This window comes from Heptranchias perlo, chromosome 22, assembly GCF_035084215.1.
Source record: "Heptranchias perlo isolate sHepPer1 chromosome 22, sHepPer1.hap1, whole genome shotgun sequence".
Lineage (NCBI taxonomy): Eukaryota > Metazoa > Chordata > Chondrichthyes > Hexanchiformes > Hexanchidae > Heptranchias > Heptranchias perlo.
In genome coordinates this window covers 12,876,144-12,892,729 of record NC_090346.1, presented here as the reverse complement: position 1 = coordinate 12,892,729, position 16,586 = coordinate 12,876,144, and the positions used below count along the sequence as shown (strand labels likewise).

General features: G+C 46.7%; 1 protein-coding gene across 2 annotated transcripts in view; it reads left to right on the top strand.

Moving 5' to 3' along the window:
- The first annotated feature begins 102 nt into the window (after positions 1-102).
- ints1 (integrator complex subunit 1) overlaps positions 103-16,586 on the top strand; it is a 96,503-nt gene continuing 80,019 nt past the window's right edge. For both annotated transcript variants that reach the window (XM_068002934.1, XM_068002933.1), the window contains exons 1-11: positions 103-172; positions 1,068-1,183; positions 1,997-2,278; positions 3,805-4,001; positions 4,982-5,119; positions 6,464-6,623; positions 8,471-8,579; positions 9,481-9,667; positions 10,486-10,631; positions 12,442-12,583; positions 13,303-13,479. In XM_068002934.1, the coding sequence (XP_067859035.1) occupies positions 1,129-1,183; positions 1,997-2,278; positions 3,805-4,001; positions 4,982-5,119; positions 6,464-6,623; positions 8,471-8,579; positions 9,481-9,667; positions 10,486-10,631; positions 12,442-12,583; positions 13,303-13,479 (1,593 nt within the window). In that variant the 5' untranslated portion in view covers positions 103-172; positions 1,068-1,128. The remainder of the gene's footprint in view (positions 173-1,067; positions 1,184-1,996; positions 2,279-3,804; positions 4,002-4,981; positions 5,120-6,463; positions 6,624-8,470; positions 8,580-9,480; positions 9,668-10,485; positions 10,632-12,441; positions 12,584-13,302; positions 13,480-16,586) is intronic.

The window sequence follows — 16,586 nt, the reverse complement described above, 5'->3', positions numbered from 1 at the left end:
TAAACAGCGCAACTTCCGGTCCGCGACGTACCGTGTCCGGTGAGGAGGCTTCCTTGTGACTTTTTGCCGGTGTGCGCGGTCGGGGGAAGGATTTGCATGGGGTACGGGGACGGTGGTGGGGAGAGAGACGGAGCGGCTGGAGTCGCTGTGGGGCTGGAGAGGTAGCGAGGAGGTGAGGGAGCGGGTAGAGGGGGAGCCAGCGAGGGGGGAAGGCAGGCAGCCGCTCGGTTACTATGGAAACAGAGCCTTAAAGGGATCAGTGGGCCTGGGGCACGTTAATGTGGTTAAAGAGAGGGACATGCATTTATATAGCATCTTTCACATCCTCACGAAGTCCCAAAGCGCTTTACAGCCAATGAAATACATTTGACGTGTAGTCACGGTTGTAATGTAGGAAATACAACAGCCAATTTGCGCACAGCAAGATCCCACAAACAGCAATGTTGTAATGACCAGTTAATCTGTTTTAGTGATGTTCGTGGAGGGGTAAATATTGGCCCAGGACACCGGGGAGAACTCCCCTGCTGCTCTTCAAAATAGTCCCATGGGATCTTACAGGTCCCCTCCTGAGAGGGCAGATGGGGCCTCGGTTAAATGTCTCATCCGAAAGCAGCACCTCCGGCAGTGCAGCACTCCCTCAGCACTGCACCGAGAGTGGAGTGAAAGGACCGTGTCTAACCCATTGCACCAACTAGTCCCCATCAGAAAGAGGAGTCCTGTACCCCAGTCTAGGATACAGCTGTATAGATCTGTACCCCAGTGTGTTCAGGGTGAAAGAGACTATTTGAAAGAAAAGTACAATTTTTAAAAACTGTTTGGAGGGGGAAAGCTCTTAAACTTTCAGTGTTAAAACAAATCGGTTTTGAGAGGAATTGTATTTGTTAAAGCCCACTTAATATCAGTCCGTTCTGACAATGGCGCTACAGACCTCATGAAGGGTCCACACCCAAAATGTTGACTATCATTTCCAGATACCGACTGACCTCTGAGATGTTTCAGATTTTCCAGCATTTAGAGGTTTTTTTTTCTTTTTAATATTTTTGTTTATTTGTGTTTCTTGTTGACAGGCTGGGATGATCGCATGCAATTCACGGCAGTAAGGAAAGGCAACGTGTGTAGTTTGTCAGGATGAACCGGCCGAAAGCTGTGGCAATCCGACGCCCCAGCAGTGCCAAACCCAGTGGTGAGTGAGACCTCCTTTTAAAATTGTGTAGATTTATTTTTTTGCTAAAATGTTATTACTCAGCATAGTTGCATTGGACTCTGAAGAGAGCTGTCTGAAAGCAGATAATCGTGGACGCACCAGCCTTTCATTGTTTTCACTTCTTGGTTCCGATATTGGACTCCTGAAAATTGAACCTTGAATTCTGACAGCACCAGTTTCCAAACTGTGCAGTGAACTACAGTGAGAGAATGGGCAACATTAATGTTGTGGACCCATTACCAGAAATTAGGGTTGAGACTGCCCCAGTTCATTTCACTTGGAAGTGTTATATGTCGGAAGGAACATAGGAACAGGAGTAGGCCATTCAGCCCCTTGAGCCTGTTCCGCCATTTAATTAGATCATGGCTGAGCTATATCTTAATTTCATCTACCCACTTTGGTTTCGTAACTCTTAATACCCTTGCTTAACAAAAACCTGTCAATCTCAGTTTTGAGATAGTCTGCAGAGAGGGGAGACTTTCCTACAGTCAGTCTGGGCTGGTTGAAAGGACTGTGACAGAATACCTTAGCATCCAGTCCTTTAGTGAAACCCTCTTTTAACTGCTTTAGTCACTGTCCACATATGTGTTCTCCATGATGGCTCCGGTGTCATTGCTCTTAATTCTAAATTTGAAGAGGTGAAGCTTCCTGATCCTATTTCATTCTCTTTTAAGTTTTGTATGTGGGCAGATCACTCTTTTAAATCTTGCTGCAATCTCTTTCTGTGGTTTCATCTAATTGTTTCCATTTTTTCCTCATTTTTTGGGTTGTTTATAATTTTCTTTCCTTCAGGTCACCCACCTCCTGGGGATTTCATAGCGCTGGGTTCAAAGAGTCAGGCCTCCGATGCCAAGGCACCGACAACATTGCTGAAGCCAGCACAGGCGGGACTGCAGTCCGATCGGAAACGAGAGGGATCGTCGGCCTTGGCCTCAACCTCTGGCCTCTCGAAGCGCCCGAAGATCTGTTCCACTCCGCCGCTCAGCGCACTTGGGCGCCTGGCAGAGGCCGCGGTCGCTGAGAAACGGGCCATATCGCCTTCGATTAAAGAGCCATCTGTCATACCAATTGAAGGTAAGTGTTGCAGGCTGCAGGGTATTGCATGGTGTGCACTTGTCTGCCTTATCTAATGCCTGGGATTAAGTACAACACAGTCCGATGCACTCCTACATCTGGCATTTTCACTGTGTTGAAATCAAGATTCATTGCATAATTTGCTACTTTTTAACTCATTCCTTCCCAGGACTTCTAAAAAGAAAGACTTGCATTTATACAGCACATTTCACAACCTCAGGCCGTCCCAAAGCCATTTACAGTCAATTAAGTACTTTTGAAGTGTAGTCACTGTTGTAATGTAGGAAACGCGGTAGCCAATTTGCGCACAGCCAAGGTCCCACAAACAGCAATAAGATAAATGACCAGATAATCTATTTTTTTTGATGATGTTGACTGAGGGATAAATATTAGGTTTTAAAATCCAAGCTTGACAACACCTAACCACTGTGTGGTTTAACTTGCCTTTTGCTCTTTTGACACTTGATGGTGTCCCACACCATGGGTTTTGGTCTTCACCAAAAAATAAATAAAATGAAACATGATTTACATCACAGTAGAAAGTGTTTGTGATTGCAGGGTATTGATCCATTCAGGTGGAGTATAAATCAGGAGTGCAAGTTGAGTGATTTACTATCTAAACTTGGGGCTCCCATTTATCTATTCTGTTTTATAATTTATACGGTGAAGTCTGTTTTGGGCATAGTTTTGTTTTATTTTTGTCCACTGCATATATTTTGTGGATATCCATGATTCATGACAACATCCACACTGAAGGATTAACGATTGTGATATCAATCACCGAATTTGAACGCTAATTCATGGTTCAGCACTAGGAAATAACATTGTCTGTGTATATGCTCCACTGGTTTGTTGCTTTTAAAAGTAGTTGCTCCGAGAAGCTTGTATGAATCGTAGAATCATACACCACAGAAGGAGGCCATTCGACCCATCTTGCCCGTGCCAGCTCTCTGAAAGAGCTATCCAATTAGTCCCACTCCCCTGCTCTTTCCCCATAACCGTGCAAATTTTTCCTTTTGAAAATGGAATTTCAAAACCCTGATGCAATCGATGAGATATTGGAACGGTAAATCTAGTACTAACTTTCAATTGTTTTTAAAATTAGGTTTATGTTTGTAGGCTTCCTCTGAAGGGTTACTGGATTTACATAGTCAGTATTTGAATCATATAAACCAGGAAGGTGCCCAGTTTCATCCCTTAGTGTGTGCTGCTTTAGCTGATACTAGCAGGGGTGCAAGAGATGGCTCCAATGTCCCTGGATTGGGAGGGCTTCCACTGTGAAGAGCTGTCCTATGACCCCATCTAGGAGATACTTGAATTCATTGCTTCCTGGCCTGTATGGCTCAGTTACTGGATAGACTGACTGAGACGTTGAGGTAGCCTGGTAGTCATTTGAACAGTGAAGCCACAAATCCTGCAAACATGGGGATGAGAGGCACTCGCCGCTCGCCATGGGGCGGGATTCTAGATTTATCTTAAGGCTTCCGATTCAGATAGATGAGTGATTTTGGTTTGCTTTGCGATAGTTTCCCCAGCGATGCTGCTGGATGAGATCGAGGCGGCAGAATCGGATGGAAACGATGACCGCATCGAGGGGCTGCTGTGCGGAGCGGTGAAACAGCTGAAGCTCAACCGAGTGAAGCCAGACACACCGCTGTTCCTCAGCCTGATGTACTTGGCTAAAATCAAACCCAATGTCTTTGCAACAGAGGGTGTCATCGAGGTAAGAGTCGGCGGATGTAGATTACGTGGGAGAGGAGATAGGAATCACGGGACGATAAAAGACCAAGGTCCATCTAGTTCACCTACCACCACCCTGGTAGTCGTATGATACAACGATAATGGAATTGTTGACTAGTCATAACAATCAATCTCTATCAGTTAGTCTACAACAGACATGAGGTGAGGAAAACCCCAGTGATGGAGAGCTTTGGGAACCATAGGTCTAAAGTCACCAGTTCCTCCCAAGCATGTTACACTCACCACGTCATGTCTCAAATTACTTGTATACTGTATCCTAAAATGATATTTTCTGAAAGAGATCTATCTAATTTGCATTTGCATGAATCAATAACTGCTTCCACCATCTCCCTAGGGAGTCTGTTCCATAGATTAACCACTCACTCACTGAAATAATGTTTCTGCTGATTAGTTTTGAATTTACCCCCTTCAAGTGCATGCCGTGTCCTCTGGCTCTACTGTTCTGAACAAGGTGAAATAGTTCCTCGTGGTCTACATTATCTGGTCCCTTTTCAGTTTACTCCATGTAAAACCTGTATTTCTGGGAAATACCCAGGCTGCAGACCTGGCTAAGAACAGAACATGAATCAAATCTGGCATCTCCTGATCTGTATGGCACATACTGGGTGGTGCATTTAGCCATTGAGTCGTCAGGACTTTTTAATACAAGCAAAGATGCTTTTAAGGGGAAGCTAGATAAGTACATGAGGGAGAAAGGAATAGAAGGATATGTTGATCGGGTGAGATGAAGTAGGGTGGGAGGTGGCTTGTCTGGAGCATAAACACCGACATAGACCAGTTGGGCCGAATGGCCTGTTTCTGAGCTGTAAGTTCTATATTACTCAATTAGATGCTCGATCTCCTGTCACTCCTTCAAGAAAGGAGAGGAGTGGGAAAAAAAGTGGAAGGAGAAAGAGCATTACCCAGGTACTGACATGTCCTTTTATCGTCCCTCTGAACTAGGCCCTGTGTAGTCTGCTTCGACGAGACGCCTCCATTAATTTCAAAGCAAAGGGGAACAGCTTGGTGTCGGTGCTCGCTTGTAATCTCCTCATGGCAGCCTACGAGGAAGATGAGAACTGGCCTGAAATCTTTGTCAAGGTATGGCTAAGGGGAGTAGTTTATACGTTAGTGATAGCGTAGGGCTGGCTCATTGATACGCTGCTGTGTCACAGTCGTAGTGAAGTGTGCTTATTTTAACTGTAATTTTCTGCTTCTTTTGTTCCTTGTGAACTATTCGTGACCAAGGTGATTTGTTTGCTGGGTTGGAGACCAGCTGCTTGTGGTGGGAAGGGGGACTACTCTGTTTTCTTTTCATGCTCCTCCATGGCCACTGGTGCATGCCTCTTGTCTGCTTGTAACCCCCCCCCCCGTGCGATTGGGACTCAGTTTCTGGGGGAGCCATGAGCATGAGCCTTATCACTGCACGGTGAAGCGAGGTGGTGAGCAAGTCGCTGAGCCGCTGTCTCGCTCTCAAGAACTCAAACAATATTGCTCTGTGTCATAAGGTGGCAAATTCACCTACCAGGTGTTGTCATATTGCCCCTAAAGAAAGAAAGAGACTTGCATTTATGTTGTGCCTTTCATGACCTCAGGACATCCTAAAATGCTTTACAGCCAATGAAGTACTTTTTTGAAGTGTAGTCACTGTTGTAATGTAGGCAAAGTGGCAGCCAATTTGCACTTGGCAAGGTCCCACAAACAGCAATGAAATAAATGATCAGATCATCTGTTTTAGGTGTTAGTCGAGGGATAAATATTGGCCAGGACCCCGGGGAGGTCTCCCGTGCTCTTCTTCGAAATAGTGCCACGGGATCTTTTACATCCATCTGAGAAGGCAGACGGGGCCTCGGTTTAACGACTCATCCAAAAGGCGGCACCTCCGACGGTGCAGCACTCCCTCAGTACTGCAGCACTCTCACTTATTACCCACATTGTATGGGTAATAAGTGAGAACAATTGGGAACAACACCACCTGCACGTTCCCCTCCAAGTCACACACCATCCCGACTTGGAAATATATCGCCGTTCCTTCATTGTCGCTGGGTCAAAATCCTGGAACTCCCTTCCTAACAGCACTGTGGGAGAACCGTCACCACACGGACTGCAGTGGTTCAAGAAGGCGGCTCACCACCACCTTCTCGAGGGAATTAGGGATGGGCAATAAATGCCGGCCTTGCCAGCGACGCCCACATCCCGTGAACGAATAAAAAAAAATGTAATGCAATTTATTAATATGTCACTTCGTATTCTACTATAGCAAGTTTGCTTCTTTAATATTGGTTCCCGTTAGCAGTTTCTGTTGACCGAGGTGCATTTGTAATTGGCTTCTGAAAGCGGTGATTAGGGTACACTAAATGATTCCTTTATCTCAGCTATTTCTTCTCTCCTAAGCCTAGTTATTGAAAGCAGTGGTCCCAACATTTGCCTCCTCCCCTATTTCAGGTGTACATCGAGGACTCGCTCGGGGAGCGTATCTGGGTGGACAGCCCCCAGTGCAAGACTTTCGTCGAGAACATTCAGACTGCTTTTGGCACAAAGATGCCCCCAAAAAGCATGTTGCTGCAGGCGGACGGTGGCAAGATTGGTGGCGACCTCAGTGCAGGTAAGAACTGCAGGGCAGTGGGCATGAAAACCTCGGGATCCTAAATGCCAAGGCAGAAAAGGAAAAACCAGTAATCAAATAAAAACAGGAAATGTGCAGCAGGTCCATCATCATCTGACAGTTTAATGTTCTGATTACCCCGAGTTCTTCTGACAAAGGCAGGCGCTCCGAGCATGAAAACATCTTTCTCTTTCAGATGCTTCCTGACGTGTGGCGAGCCTCCGGGTTTTCTGTTTTCAATTTTTAACATAGAAACGTAGACGTAGAAAATAGGAGCAGGAGTAGGCCATTCGGCCCTTTGAGCCTGCTCCGCCATTCAATATGATCATGGCTGAACCTGTATCTCAATACCATATTCCCGCACTCTCCCCATACCCCTTGATGCCTTCTGTCTCTAGAAATCTATCCAGCTCCTTCTTAAATATATTCAGTGACTGGGCCTCCACAGCTTTCTGTGGTGGAGAATTCTACGGGTTCACCACCCTCTGAGTGAAGAAATTTCTCCTCATCTCAGTCCTAAATGTCCTACCCTGTAACCTGAGACTGTGACCCCTCGTTCTGGACCCCCCGGCCAGGGGAAATATCCTCCCTGCATCCAGTCTGTCTAGCCCTGTCAGAATTTTATATGCTTCAATGAGATCCCCTCTCATTCTCCTAAACTCGAGTGAATACAGGCCGAGTCGACCCAATCTGTCCTCATACGACAGCCCTGCCATCCCAGGAATCAGTCTGGTGAACCTTCGCTGCACTCCCTCTATGGCAAGTATATCCTTTCTTAGGTAAGGAGACCAAAACTGCACACAATACTCCAGGTGTGGTCTCATCAAGGCCCTGTATAACTGCAGTAAGACATCCTTGCTCCTATACTGAAATCCTCTTGCAATGAAGGCCAACATACCATTTGCCTTCCTAACTGCTTGCTGCACCTGCATGTTTGCTTTCAGTGACTGGTGCACAGGAACACCCAGGTCCCTTTGTACATCAACATTCCCCAATCTATCACCATTTAAATAATACTCTGCCTTTCTGTTTTTCCTTCCGAAGTGGATAACTTCACATTTATCCACATTATATTGCATCTGCCATGTATTTGCCCACTCATTCAACTTATCTAAATCGCCTTGAAGCCTCTTTGCATCCCCCTCAGAACTCACAATCCCACTTAGTATTGTGTCGTCAATGGCTTTTCCGGGGCGGGGGGCGGGGGGGAGGAGGGATGGTGTGTGCAAGTGGCCTGTAGTTGCACAGATTAGTTTTAAAAATACCGAGCCAGCTTTTGTGTCGTGTAATGTCACGGTTGTGGTATGGCACTCTGATGTCATTCCTTTGTGCAGAAATGCGTCTGGTATTCTGGGTAGGGTGGGAGATTAGAGAGGAGAGAACAGGAGGAGCCTTGAACATAGGAGCAGGAGTAGACTATTCAGCCCCTTGAGCCTATTCCGCCATTGACCGGAAGACGGGATTCCCTTTAAATCACCTTTAATGAAATGTTGGGGTCAACAATTACATAGATTTTACAGCACAGAAACAGGCCATTCGGCCCAACAGGTCTATGCCGGTGTTTATGCTCCACATGAGCCTCCTCCCTCCCTACTTCATCAAACCCTATCAGCATAACCTTCTATTCCTTTCTCCCTCATGTTCTTATGGAGCTTCCCCTTAAATGCATCTATGCTATTCGCCTCAACTCCATGTGGTAGTGAGTTTCACATTCTAACCACTTTCTCGGTAAAGAAGCTTCTCCTGAATTCCTTATTGGATTGATTAGTGACTATCTTATATTTGCGACCCCTAAAATTGTGCAGTGTGTTCTGGCAGCCAATGTTCTTATACTGACTTTCCTGCAGGCGGGAGTCCACATCCATCCACACCGGATGACGATGATAACCAGACCGAGCTGCTTATCGCAGAAGAGAAACTGAGTCCAGATGTGGAGTCAGGCCAAGTGATGCCCAGGTAAGAGCGCGTTGCGTTATTCTTGTTGCGAGCAGGGGAGAGAAGACGACCATGGCTGAGAAGAGCCTGAGGTTCAGGACTGCGTTGTAGTATGGCATCGAGGGATTTAGTGAATTGCTTAACAACATAGTGTTGAGTGTAGTGACGGAAATACGTTTTTAGGAGCAGTTCATGGCATTCCCTAGCTTCTGAAGCTCTGTAAACGAGTTGAGTGTGTTAATCATGAAATGAGCCTACAAAGGCCGGTTTGCCTTGTATACTACCCATAAAATGTGCAAAAGCCACGGGTTGGGACCTAGGTCATCATTTGAGCCTCTTTGACGAGAAAGTGTAATTCAAGTCAGAGAGGGAAAATGAACGTGGACTGACATTTATGGGACTGTCTGTAATTTTAATTTTTCCAGAATATGGAGAATACTTTGAGGAATTGGTTTAGAGAATTGATTTTTTGGCCATTTCATTTTCTTCTATACATATATAAACAGTTTTCATATGGAGATCAAAAAGTCAGATTCTGGTTTTCTTGCATAGGACTCTTTGCAGGTGCTGTGGGGATCAGATTCTGTGACTCTGCCCACATATAATGAAAGCTACTGCTTTACGGTGACCGAATAAGTTAAAATTCCTGCCATTGTTAACTGGCTTTTGGGGGAGCATATTCTGCTATTCTGTCCGTTTTTCTCTGTGAAATCCGTAAGCCCAGTGACCTCTGGTCCTTTTTGCAGTAAAAGATTTTGCAAAGGTAGAAGGAGGAAGTACGAGGTCACTTCTTGCTCTAGTGAAACCGGGGCCTTTATGGATGGCCCCTTCTCAATGTCGCAGTCTCTCTCTCGCGCTCTCTCCAGTATAACCGGGCGGGATTCTGAAATAGGTTTTATTTTGTCCGATTATTTCTCTGTAGGTACGAGGACCTGGCTGAGAGTGTGGAAGATTATGTAATCGACGTGCTTCGCGACCAGCTCAACCGGCGGCAGCCCATGGATAACGTCTCTCGGAACCTGCTGCGGTTACTTACTGCCACCTGCGGCTATAAAGAAGTCCGTCTGATGACCGTTCAACGGCTGGAGATGTGGCTGCAGAACCCAAAGGTGGGAAGTCATTGGTTGAAATAGAACCAAAGGTCACGGGTTAGGGGTTGTTGTGGGAGATGGGTTAAAGGAACTTAGCTTTATTGAACATGGGATCTGAGAATGGGTGGTGAGGGGGAGCTTTTTTAAAAAACTTCCCCTCCCACTTTGGACCCCAATTTCCCCTGAATGAGGGAACTTTGTCAAATTAACTTGTAAACATTGTCCATGTTTGACCAAGCTCCAGATCCTAGTTTATCCAAAAAAAAATTTTAAACTTTTTATGTTTTCTTTTCCTTATTTCATTCCCCCCCAACCTCCCCGCCAAGAAAGTGCACAGGTGATGTCTTCTAAGGCCAATAGTAGTTTTATACTGTTTATTAGGAATTGGATTGAGACTGCACCAGAATTTCAAATGAAAACCCTTATAGCAAGCAGAGACTTTAACCCCATCCAAAAATAATTTGTGTGTATGTATAATATGTAAGTAGGTATGTATGTATATAATCTGTTTATGCATGTATATATGTGTGCACATATAATGTGTATGTATATGGGTGTGTGTGTATATATATATATATAAAAAGCTCTAGGTGGCACCGATACACTGATGTGTATGTGCAATGATATTTAGATTTATTGATGTGTGTTCTCCTTTTTTTTCTCCCCTCCACTCAAATTTAAGTGAACCTTGTTTGCCTTAATTTTTAGATTTGTTATTGAGCCTACCATAGTTTGTGAAAGGGGAAATTCTAACCTCATTGGTGCGTTTTGCACATCTCAATTTGAATGGACATCTCGCCGTGTGTGTGTATAACTGTTTCCTGTCTCTCTGGTAGCTGACCCGCCCAGCTCAGGACTTGCTGATGTCTGTCTGCACCAACTGCTCTTCACATGGGACAGAGGACATGGAGGTCATGTCGAATCTCATCAAAATCCGTCTGAAGCCCAAAGTGTTGCTGAACCATTATATGCTGTGCATAAAGTGAGTGTTGGAACCACCAGCTGGTCCTGTTAACTGTGCTTATGATTGTCTAGGACGCCAGGCAGGCTACGGAGGCCAAGGGGAAACAATCCGAGCCAACAATCCTAGACATAGAGACGATGTTTCCACTTGTGGGGGAAGTCCAAAACTAGGGGCCATAAATATAAGATAGTCACCAATAAATCTAATAGGGAATTCAGGACAGATTTCTTTACCCAAGGAGTAGTGAGAATGTGGAACTCGCTACCAAATGGAGTAGTTGAGGTGAATAGCATAGATGCATTTAAGGGGGAGTTAGATAAACACATGAAGGAGAAAGGAATAGAAGGATATGCTGAATGGGCTAGATGAAGAGGGGTGGGAGGAGGCTCATGTGGAGCATAAACACCAACATGGACCAGTTGGGCCGAATGGCGTGTTTCTGTGCTGTAAATTCTATGTAACTCTATATAACAAAGGGTCTTTTTATTAACACCGAAAGTACGCCTACAGCCTTTACTTCTCTAATTGATGTAGAATCCTGTTATATGCAATATGTTTGGGTGGTCAGTGGAGCAACTGGACTAATCGTAGCTCCTGGATACGTACTGTGCATGCAGGGGCAGGGCAATATCCCGATCTTCTAACACACTGACGATTCTCCATGCTATAACTGTCCGATCTTAGTTACGCCTTTGGGCGGTAGCTCCCAACTGGGGAGTATAAGGTACATGCATCACCACAGGAGTGCAAGTTAGATGGTCTGTTGCCCTAGGCTGCTCTTGCACACCTCTTAAAGTTTGGATCAAATTGGCATCATTGGAGAGCTTGGTGCTGGTCGCCTGACTGTTACAGCCTTATGTGACAAGGAGAGTTTTAAAGGTGGTGCCGCAGGTATTAATTGTCCTAAGGCACTGACCCCCATCCTTTCAAAAATACCGTCATTGTCCCCTCAACAAAACCCACCCTCGACCCCTCTGTTACATCTCCAATCTCCCCTTCCTCCCCAAGGTCCTTGAACATGTTGTTGCTCAACTCTCTTGCATGTCCTCATGACACTGAAGCACCTTGGGGTGTTTTTCTGCATTAGAGGTGCTATATAAATGCAAGTTGTCGTGCGTGTGTTGTCCTATTTCCTTTATATACAGGATAGGCTGTGTTTTGCTGTTTGTTTTGGTGAACTTTGTGGCCATCAAGTTGAGGGATGTCAGTGCTGGGACTAACACTTGCGCATTTCAGTGCCAGCATTAAGCAATCCAACGGCAATTTAATGTTAAATTAGAGCTAGATTTCCTTACAGCCAACAGACATCGCATTAGTTTGGGCTGGATTTGAGCCCAGGTCTCGGAGCTGACAGGGCACTGTGTTATCCACTGCACCAGCCAGCACTTCCGCAGATTGCCGTTGATACTTGAAGAGTATGCGAGGACTTAGACTGTCGTGTACTAAATCAGACTAATGTTGGGTAATGTGCAAATACAGATCAATTTTGCTGCGTGAACGTGAAGAACCATAAGATGGTTTGTTTATAGAATAGAATAGAACCATAGAATGATACAGCACAGAAGGAGGCCATTCAGCCCCTCGTACCTGTGCCGGCTCTTTGAAAGAGCTATACAATTAGTCTCACTCCCCTGTTTTTTCCCTATAGCCCTCCAAAATTTTCCCCTTCAAGTATTTATCCAATTCCCTTTTGAAAGTTATTATTGAATTTGCTTCCACTACCCTTTCAGGCAGTGAATTCCAGATAATATATTATGTTTATTATAATATATTATGTTTGTGTAATTCCCTTGTTGTAAAACATTTTTTCCCTGTGATTCGGTCTCAGGGAATTGCTGAACGCTCATCGGGATAACCTGGGAACGCTGGTGAAGTTTGTGATTTTTAATGAGCTGTCCAATGCCCGGAACCCAAACAACATGCAGGTCCTTTACACGGTGCTGCAGCACAACTCGGAGCTGGCCCCCAAGGTGAGCCCTGCACGCACATACACTGCGGAAAGTCAATTCTATCGGCTCCAGTGGCTCACTCAGTAAACGTTAGGCAAGGAAATGTATGCCTAAAATGAATACTAGCCATGCAACAACTGCATAGCTATGTAATCAGTACAGTGCCAAATAGACCCAGGGTGGGAGGGGGAAAACAGTCGGAGGATGAGTCACTTCCCCCAGCAACCAGTTTGAGAGCAATAACCCTGAGAGCAGGTTGTGTATGTTGCTTATTGCTAAGTGAATGGCCCATGGGAGGGTCATAATGATGAGCGACAGCTGAATGTGCAGCTCATTTCTTGGAAACATCGGAAGGATATGAGATGCTCTTCTCTAATTCACATAGAAGCTAAACAAAAATGTGAGGATTAAAACGGTCCCGGTACCGTCATTTATCTGGTGTACTCATCTCTGGCTGATGCTTCTCCCCACCCCCACCATAATTCCTAACACAAGGACGCTGAGGCTAAGTGTAGCCACATTTGCTGAGAACAGCCGACTGATCACAGATCAGCGATAGAACTTGGCACCTTCCCGATAGGCGTGGTTCAGAGAGCGGACTGAACCACCAGCAGTTCAGATTGTCCCGCAACTTTGTATCTGGCTAGTGCTGGGCTACGCATGCGTTGCATGTACAGTTTTGTGGGTGGGGTGGGCTATGTATATTAAGGTTGTTATCTGTCTGTGTTTCTTTCTATCAGTACCTGGCCATGGTGTTCCAGGACCTGCTCACCAATAAGGACGATTACCTTCGTGCATCTCGAGCTCTGCTCCGGGAAATTATTAAGCAGACCAAACACGAGATCAATTTCCAGTCCTTCTGCCTGGGTCTGATGCAGGAGCGGAAGGAGCAGACGTATCTCGAAATGGAGTTTAAGGTGCGCGGTTGTTTGTAGGCATGTGCATGAAGTATTTACGGTCAAATGGAGCTAACTGGGCTTCGAGTCTTTCTGTTGTGGGAAATCATTCAGCAGGACCCGGAAATGAGTTGTCTTTTTATTAGAAGTTTTCTTCTGTGTTTTCCTCCGTTACGATGCTACGTTTGCTTCCCTGCGATTCCACACTCAAGTGGCCATTCTTCACATGTGAGCCAGGGTAGTGATTTGACAGGTTGTTTGATGCCCTTATGGGAGGCTCCACAGCTCTTCACCCGACACCTGTGCCCACTCGGTTCTCAGCAGGCGTCACTGGTTAATAATTATATTCTTAACCTAGGCTAGTTTTAGTGCCCTGGCTGAGATCAGTTAACTTGAACACAGACCAACGATTAAACTGGACCCCCCCCTCCCATCCCGCTCTGTATGGCTCAGTGGCACTAATACATAGAATTAGAATTACATCAAATTTTTACAGCACAGTACAGGCCACTCGGCCCAACTGGTCTATGCCGGTGTTTACACAAGCCTCCTCCCACCTTACTTCATCGAACCCTATCAACATAAGTTTCTATTCCTTTCTCTGAGGGTTCATGGGGTTGGGGGTAATATATTAGCATGGATAGAGGATTGGTTAACTGACAGGAAACAGAGAGTAGGAATAAACTGGTCATTTTCAGGCTGGCAGGCTGTAACCAGTGGGGTGCCACAGGGATCGGTGCTTGGGCCTCAGCTATTTCCAATCTATATTAATGACTTAGGTGGAGGGACCAATTGTAATGTATCCAAGTTTGCTGTCGATACAAAGCTAGGTGGGAAAGTAAGCTGTGAGGAGGACACAAAGGGCTCCATTTTAGCACCCGCGATCGGGTGCGTTCCTGGCCGGGGGGCTACGAAAATCGGGGATTCCCGGGACGGGGCGGGAGCCCGGCTCCAACCCGCCCCATTTCCGGGTTCCCCACTGACGCGCTGACATGCGCGCGCAGCCCCCGCATGTTAGACTCCCGCTGGCAATTAAAGCCGGCAGGGTGCCACTTAAGGTATTTATCTCGGTATTTCCGGTCGTTTAGAGACCTGATTAACGTGATATTTTAGGAGGGTTGGGATTTTGCAAACAACTGGGACTGTTTCCCATACTGGGGGAAACACTCCCAGTTCAAATGGATGTGTTGCAGCCATCAGCTGTGGCAGCTTCAAAGGTCCATTTGACAGGTGGTGGGGGGAGACCCTCACTCATTGCAGGAGGGTGGTGGAGGCCACAAAGTTTGGCCTCCACCACCCTCCTCCTAACAACAAAATTCACCAATTTGCACACTTACCCCGGTATCCAGACACGTGTACCTACCTTGCGAACCCCCTCAGATGTACATCTTCCGGATGGGGGCCGCTGTAGCTGAAGTTATGACCTCCTCGGAGGGCGAACAGCCTCGCCGGCCACGCCGTCTACCTCGGACACGTGGAGCTCCACAACAGAGTGCTGTGACACATCCACCTGCACAGCAGGAGGGAGGGCAACCGCAGAGAGAGATGCGTCGCAGAGGGCACTACCCTCGCCACAGGGTCCACAGACCGAGGCTCAGCTTCCTGGACCTCTCTGAGCAGCAGTGCACACGGAGGCTCAGAGTCACTCGACATGTAGTCGTGGACATCTGCAGCCTCCTTCATGCCAAGCTGCTCCCGGCTGGCCTGAGCACCATCTTCTTGCCTGTCGCTGTCAAACTGCCCTCAACAACTTCTCCGCATCCTTCCAGGGTGCCACCGGGGACATCGCCGACGTTTCTCCGTCGTCTGCACTAAAGAGCCCTGCAAATACACCTACACCCACTCTGCAGTGACACAATGGGTGGCATCAGTTGTGGGTCTTCATTGTGATCCTCAGGAAAGGGCATTATTGCACAAACCAGACAAGATTCGCAAAGATGTGGCAGTAGTGGTGCCAATATAATATGTAATGTGAGTTGGTCAGAAATTCAATATAAGTAAAAACCATGACAAACCCTCAAACACTCTTGTGCATCCCCTTCATGCTAACGACACGTTTGCCTTACGCTGCCTACTGCACATATGTGATGCATGCCCTGTGGCTGCAGCACAGGTAGTGGCAGGTTGAGTGAGGCTGACTGTGAAAGAGATGCATGAGAGGGTGAGTATGAGATAGAGCCAAGTATGAGGATTGGGTTGAGTGGTAGTGGCGGGATGAGTACTGGCGAGGTAAGTGCAGGTAAGATGAGGATGAGGTTTGAGTGGGTGTGAGGGGTGATGTGACAATGTAGTGTTGGCTGTGCAGAAGGAGATGTGGGGTGGGGGCGGTGATGTGGCAGACGGAGTGTAGGGGAATGAGTAAGTGTACTCACTTTGGCTGACCTACTCAGGTCATTGCAGCGCCTCCTGCACTGTATGCAGGTGGGCGATATGTTGGTGGTGCAGGTGACCTCCTCTGCCACCTTGAGCCAGGCCTTCTTGGTGGCAGAGGCAGGCCGCTTCCGCCCGCCCGCCGGGGGGGAAGATCTCTGTCCTCCCCCTCCTCCTCACCCCATCCAATAACAGCTGGAGTGAGGCATCATTAAACCTGGGAGCAGCCTTCCTCCTGGGCTGCTCCATGCTGTAATTTTTCCTATTTCTTGCAGCATCAGTCAGTGGAGGACTGCCCCTTTAAATAGAGCTCCTTCAGCTGACAGACCTTACTGCGCCTGCGCAGTCCGCCCGCCGCGCAGCTTAGCAGCGGGGAACCCGGAACAACAGGTAAGTGGATCCAATCAGCCTGCGATTGTGCATGGGGCAGACTGATTTCACCGGGCGCGTGGACCCCCCCGCTGCGAACCCGCTGCCACGGTAATATCGGGCCCAAAGAGTCTGCAAAGGGATATAGACAGGTTAAGTGAGTGGGCAAGAAGGTGGCAGATGGAGTATAATGTGGGGAAATGTGAGGTTATTCACTTTGGTAGGAAGAATAGAAAAACAGAATATTTTTTAAATGGTGAGAAATTATTAAATATTGTTGTTCAGAGAGACTTGCGTGTCCTCATAAAAGAAACTCAAAAAGTTAGCAAGCAGGTATAGCAAGCAATTAGGAAAGCAAATGGAATGTTGGCGTTTATTGCAAGGGGATT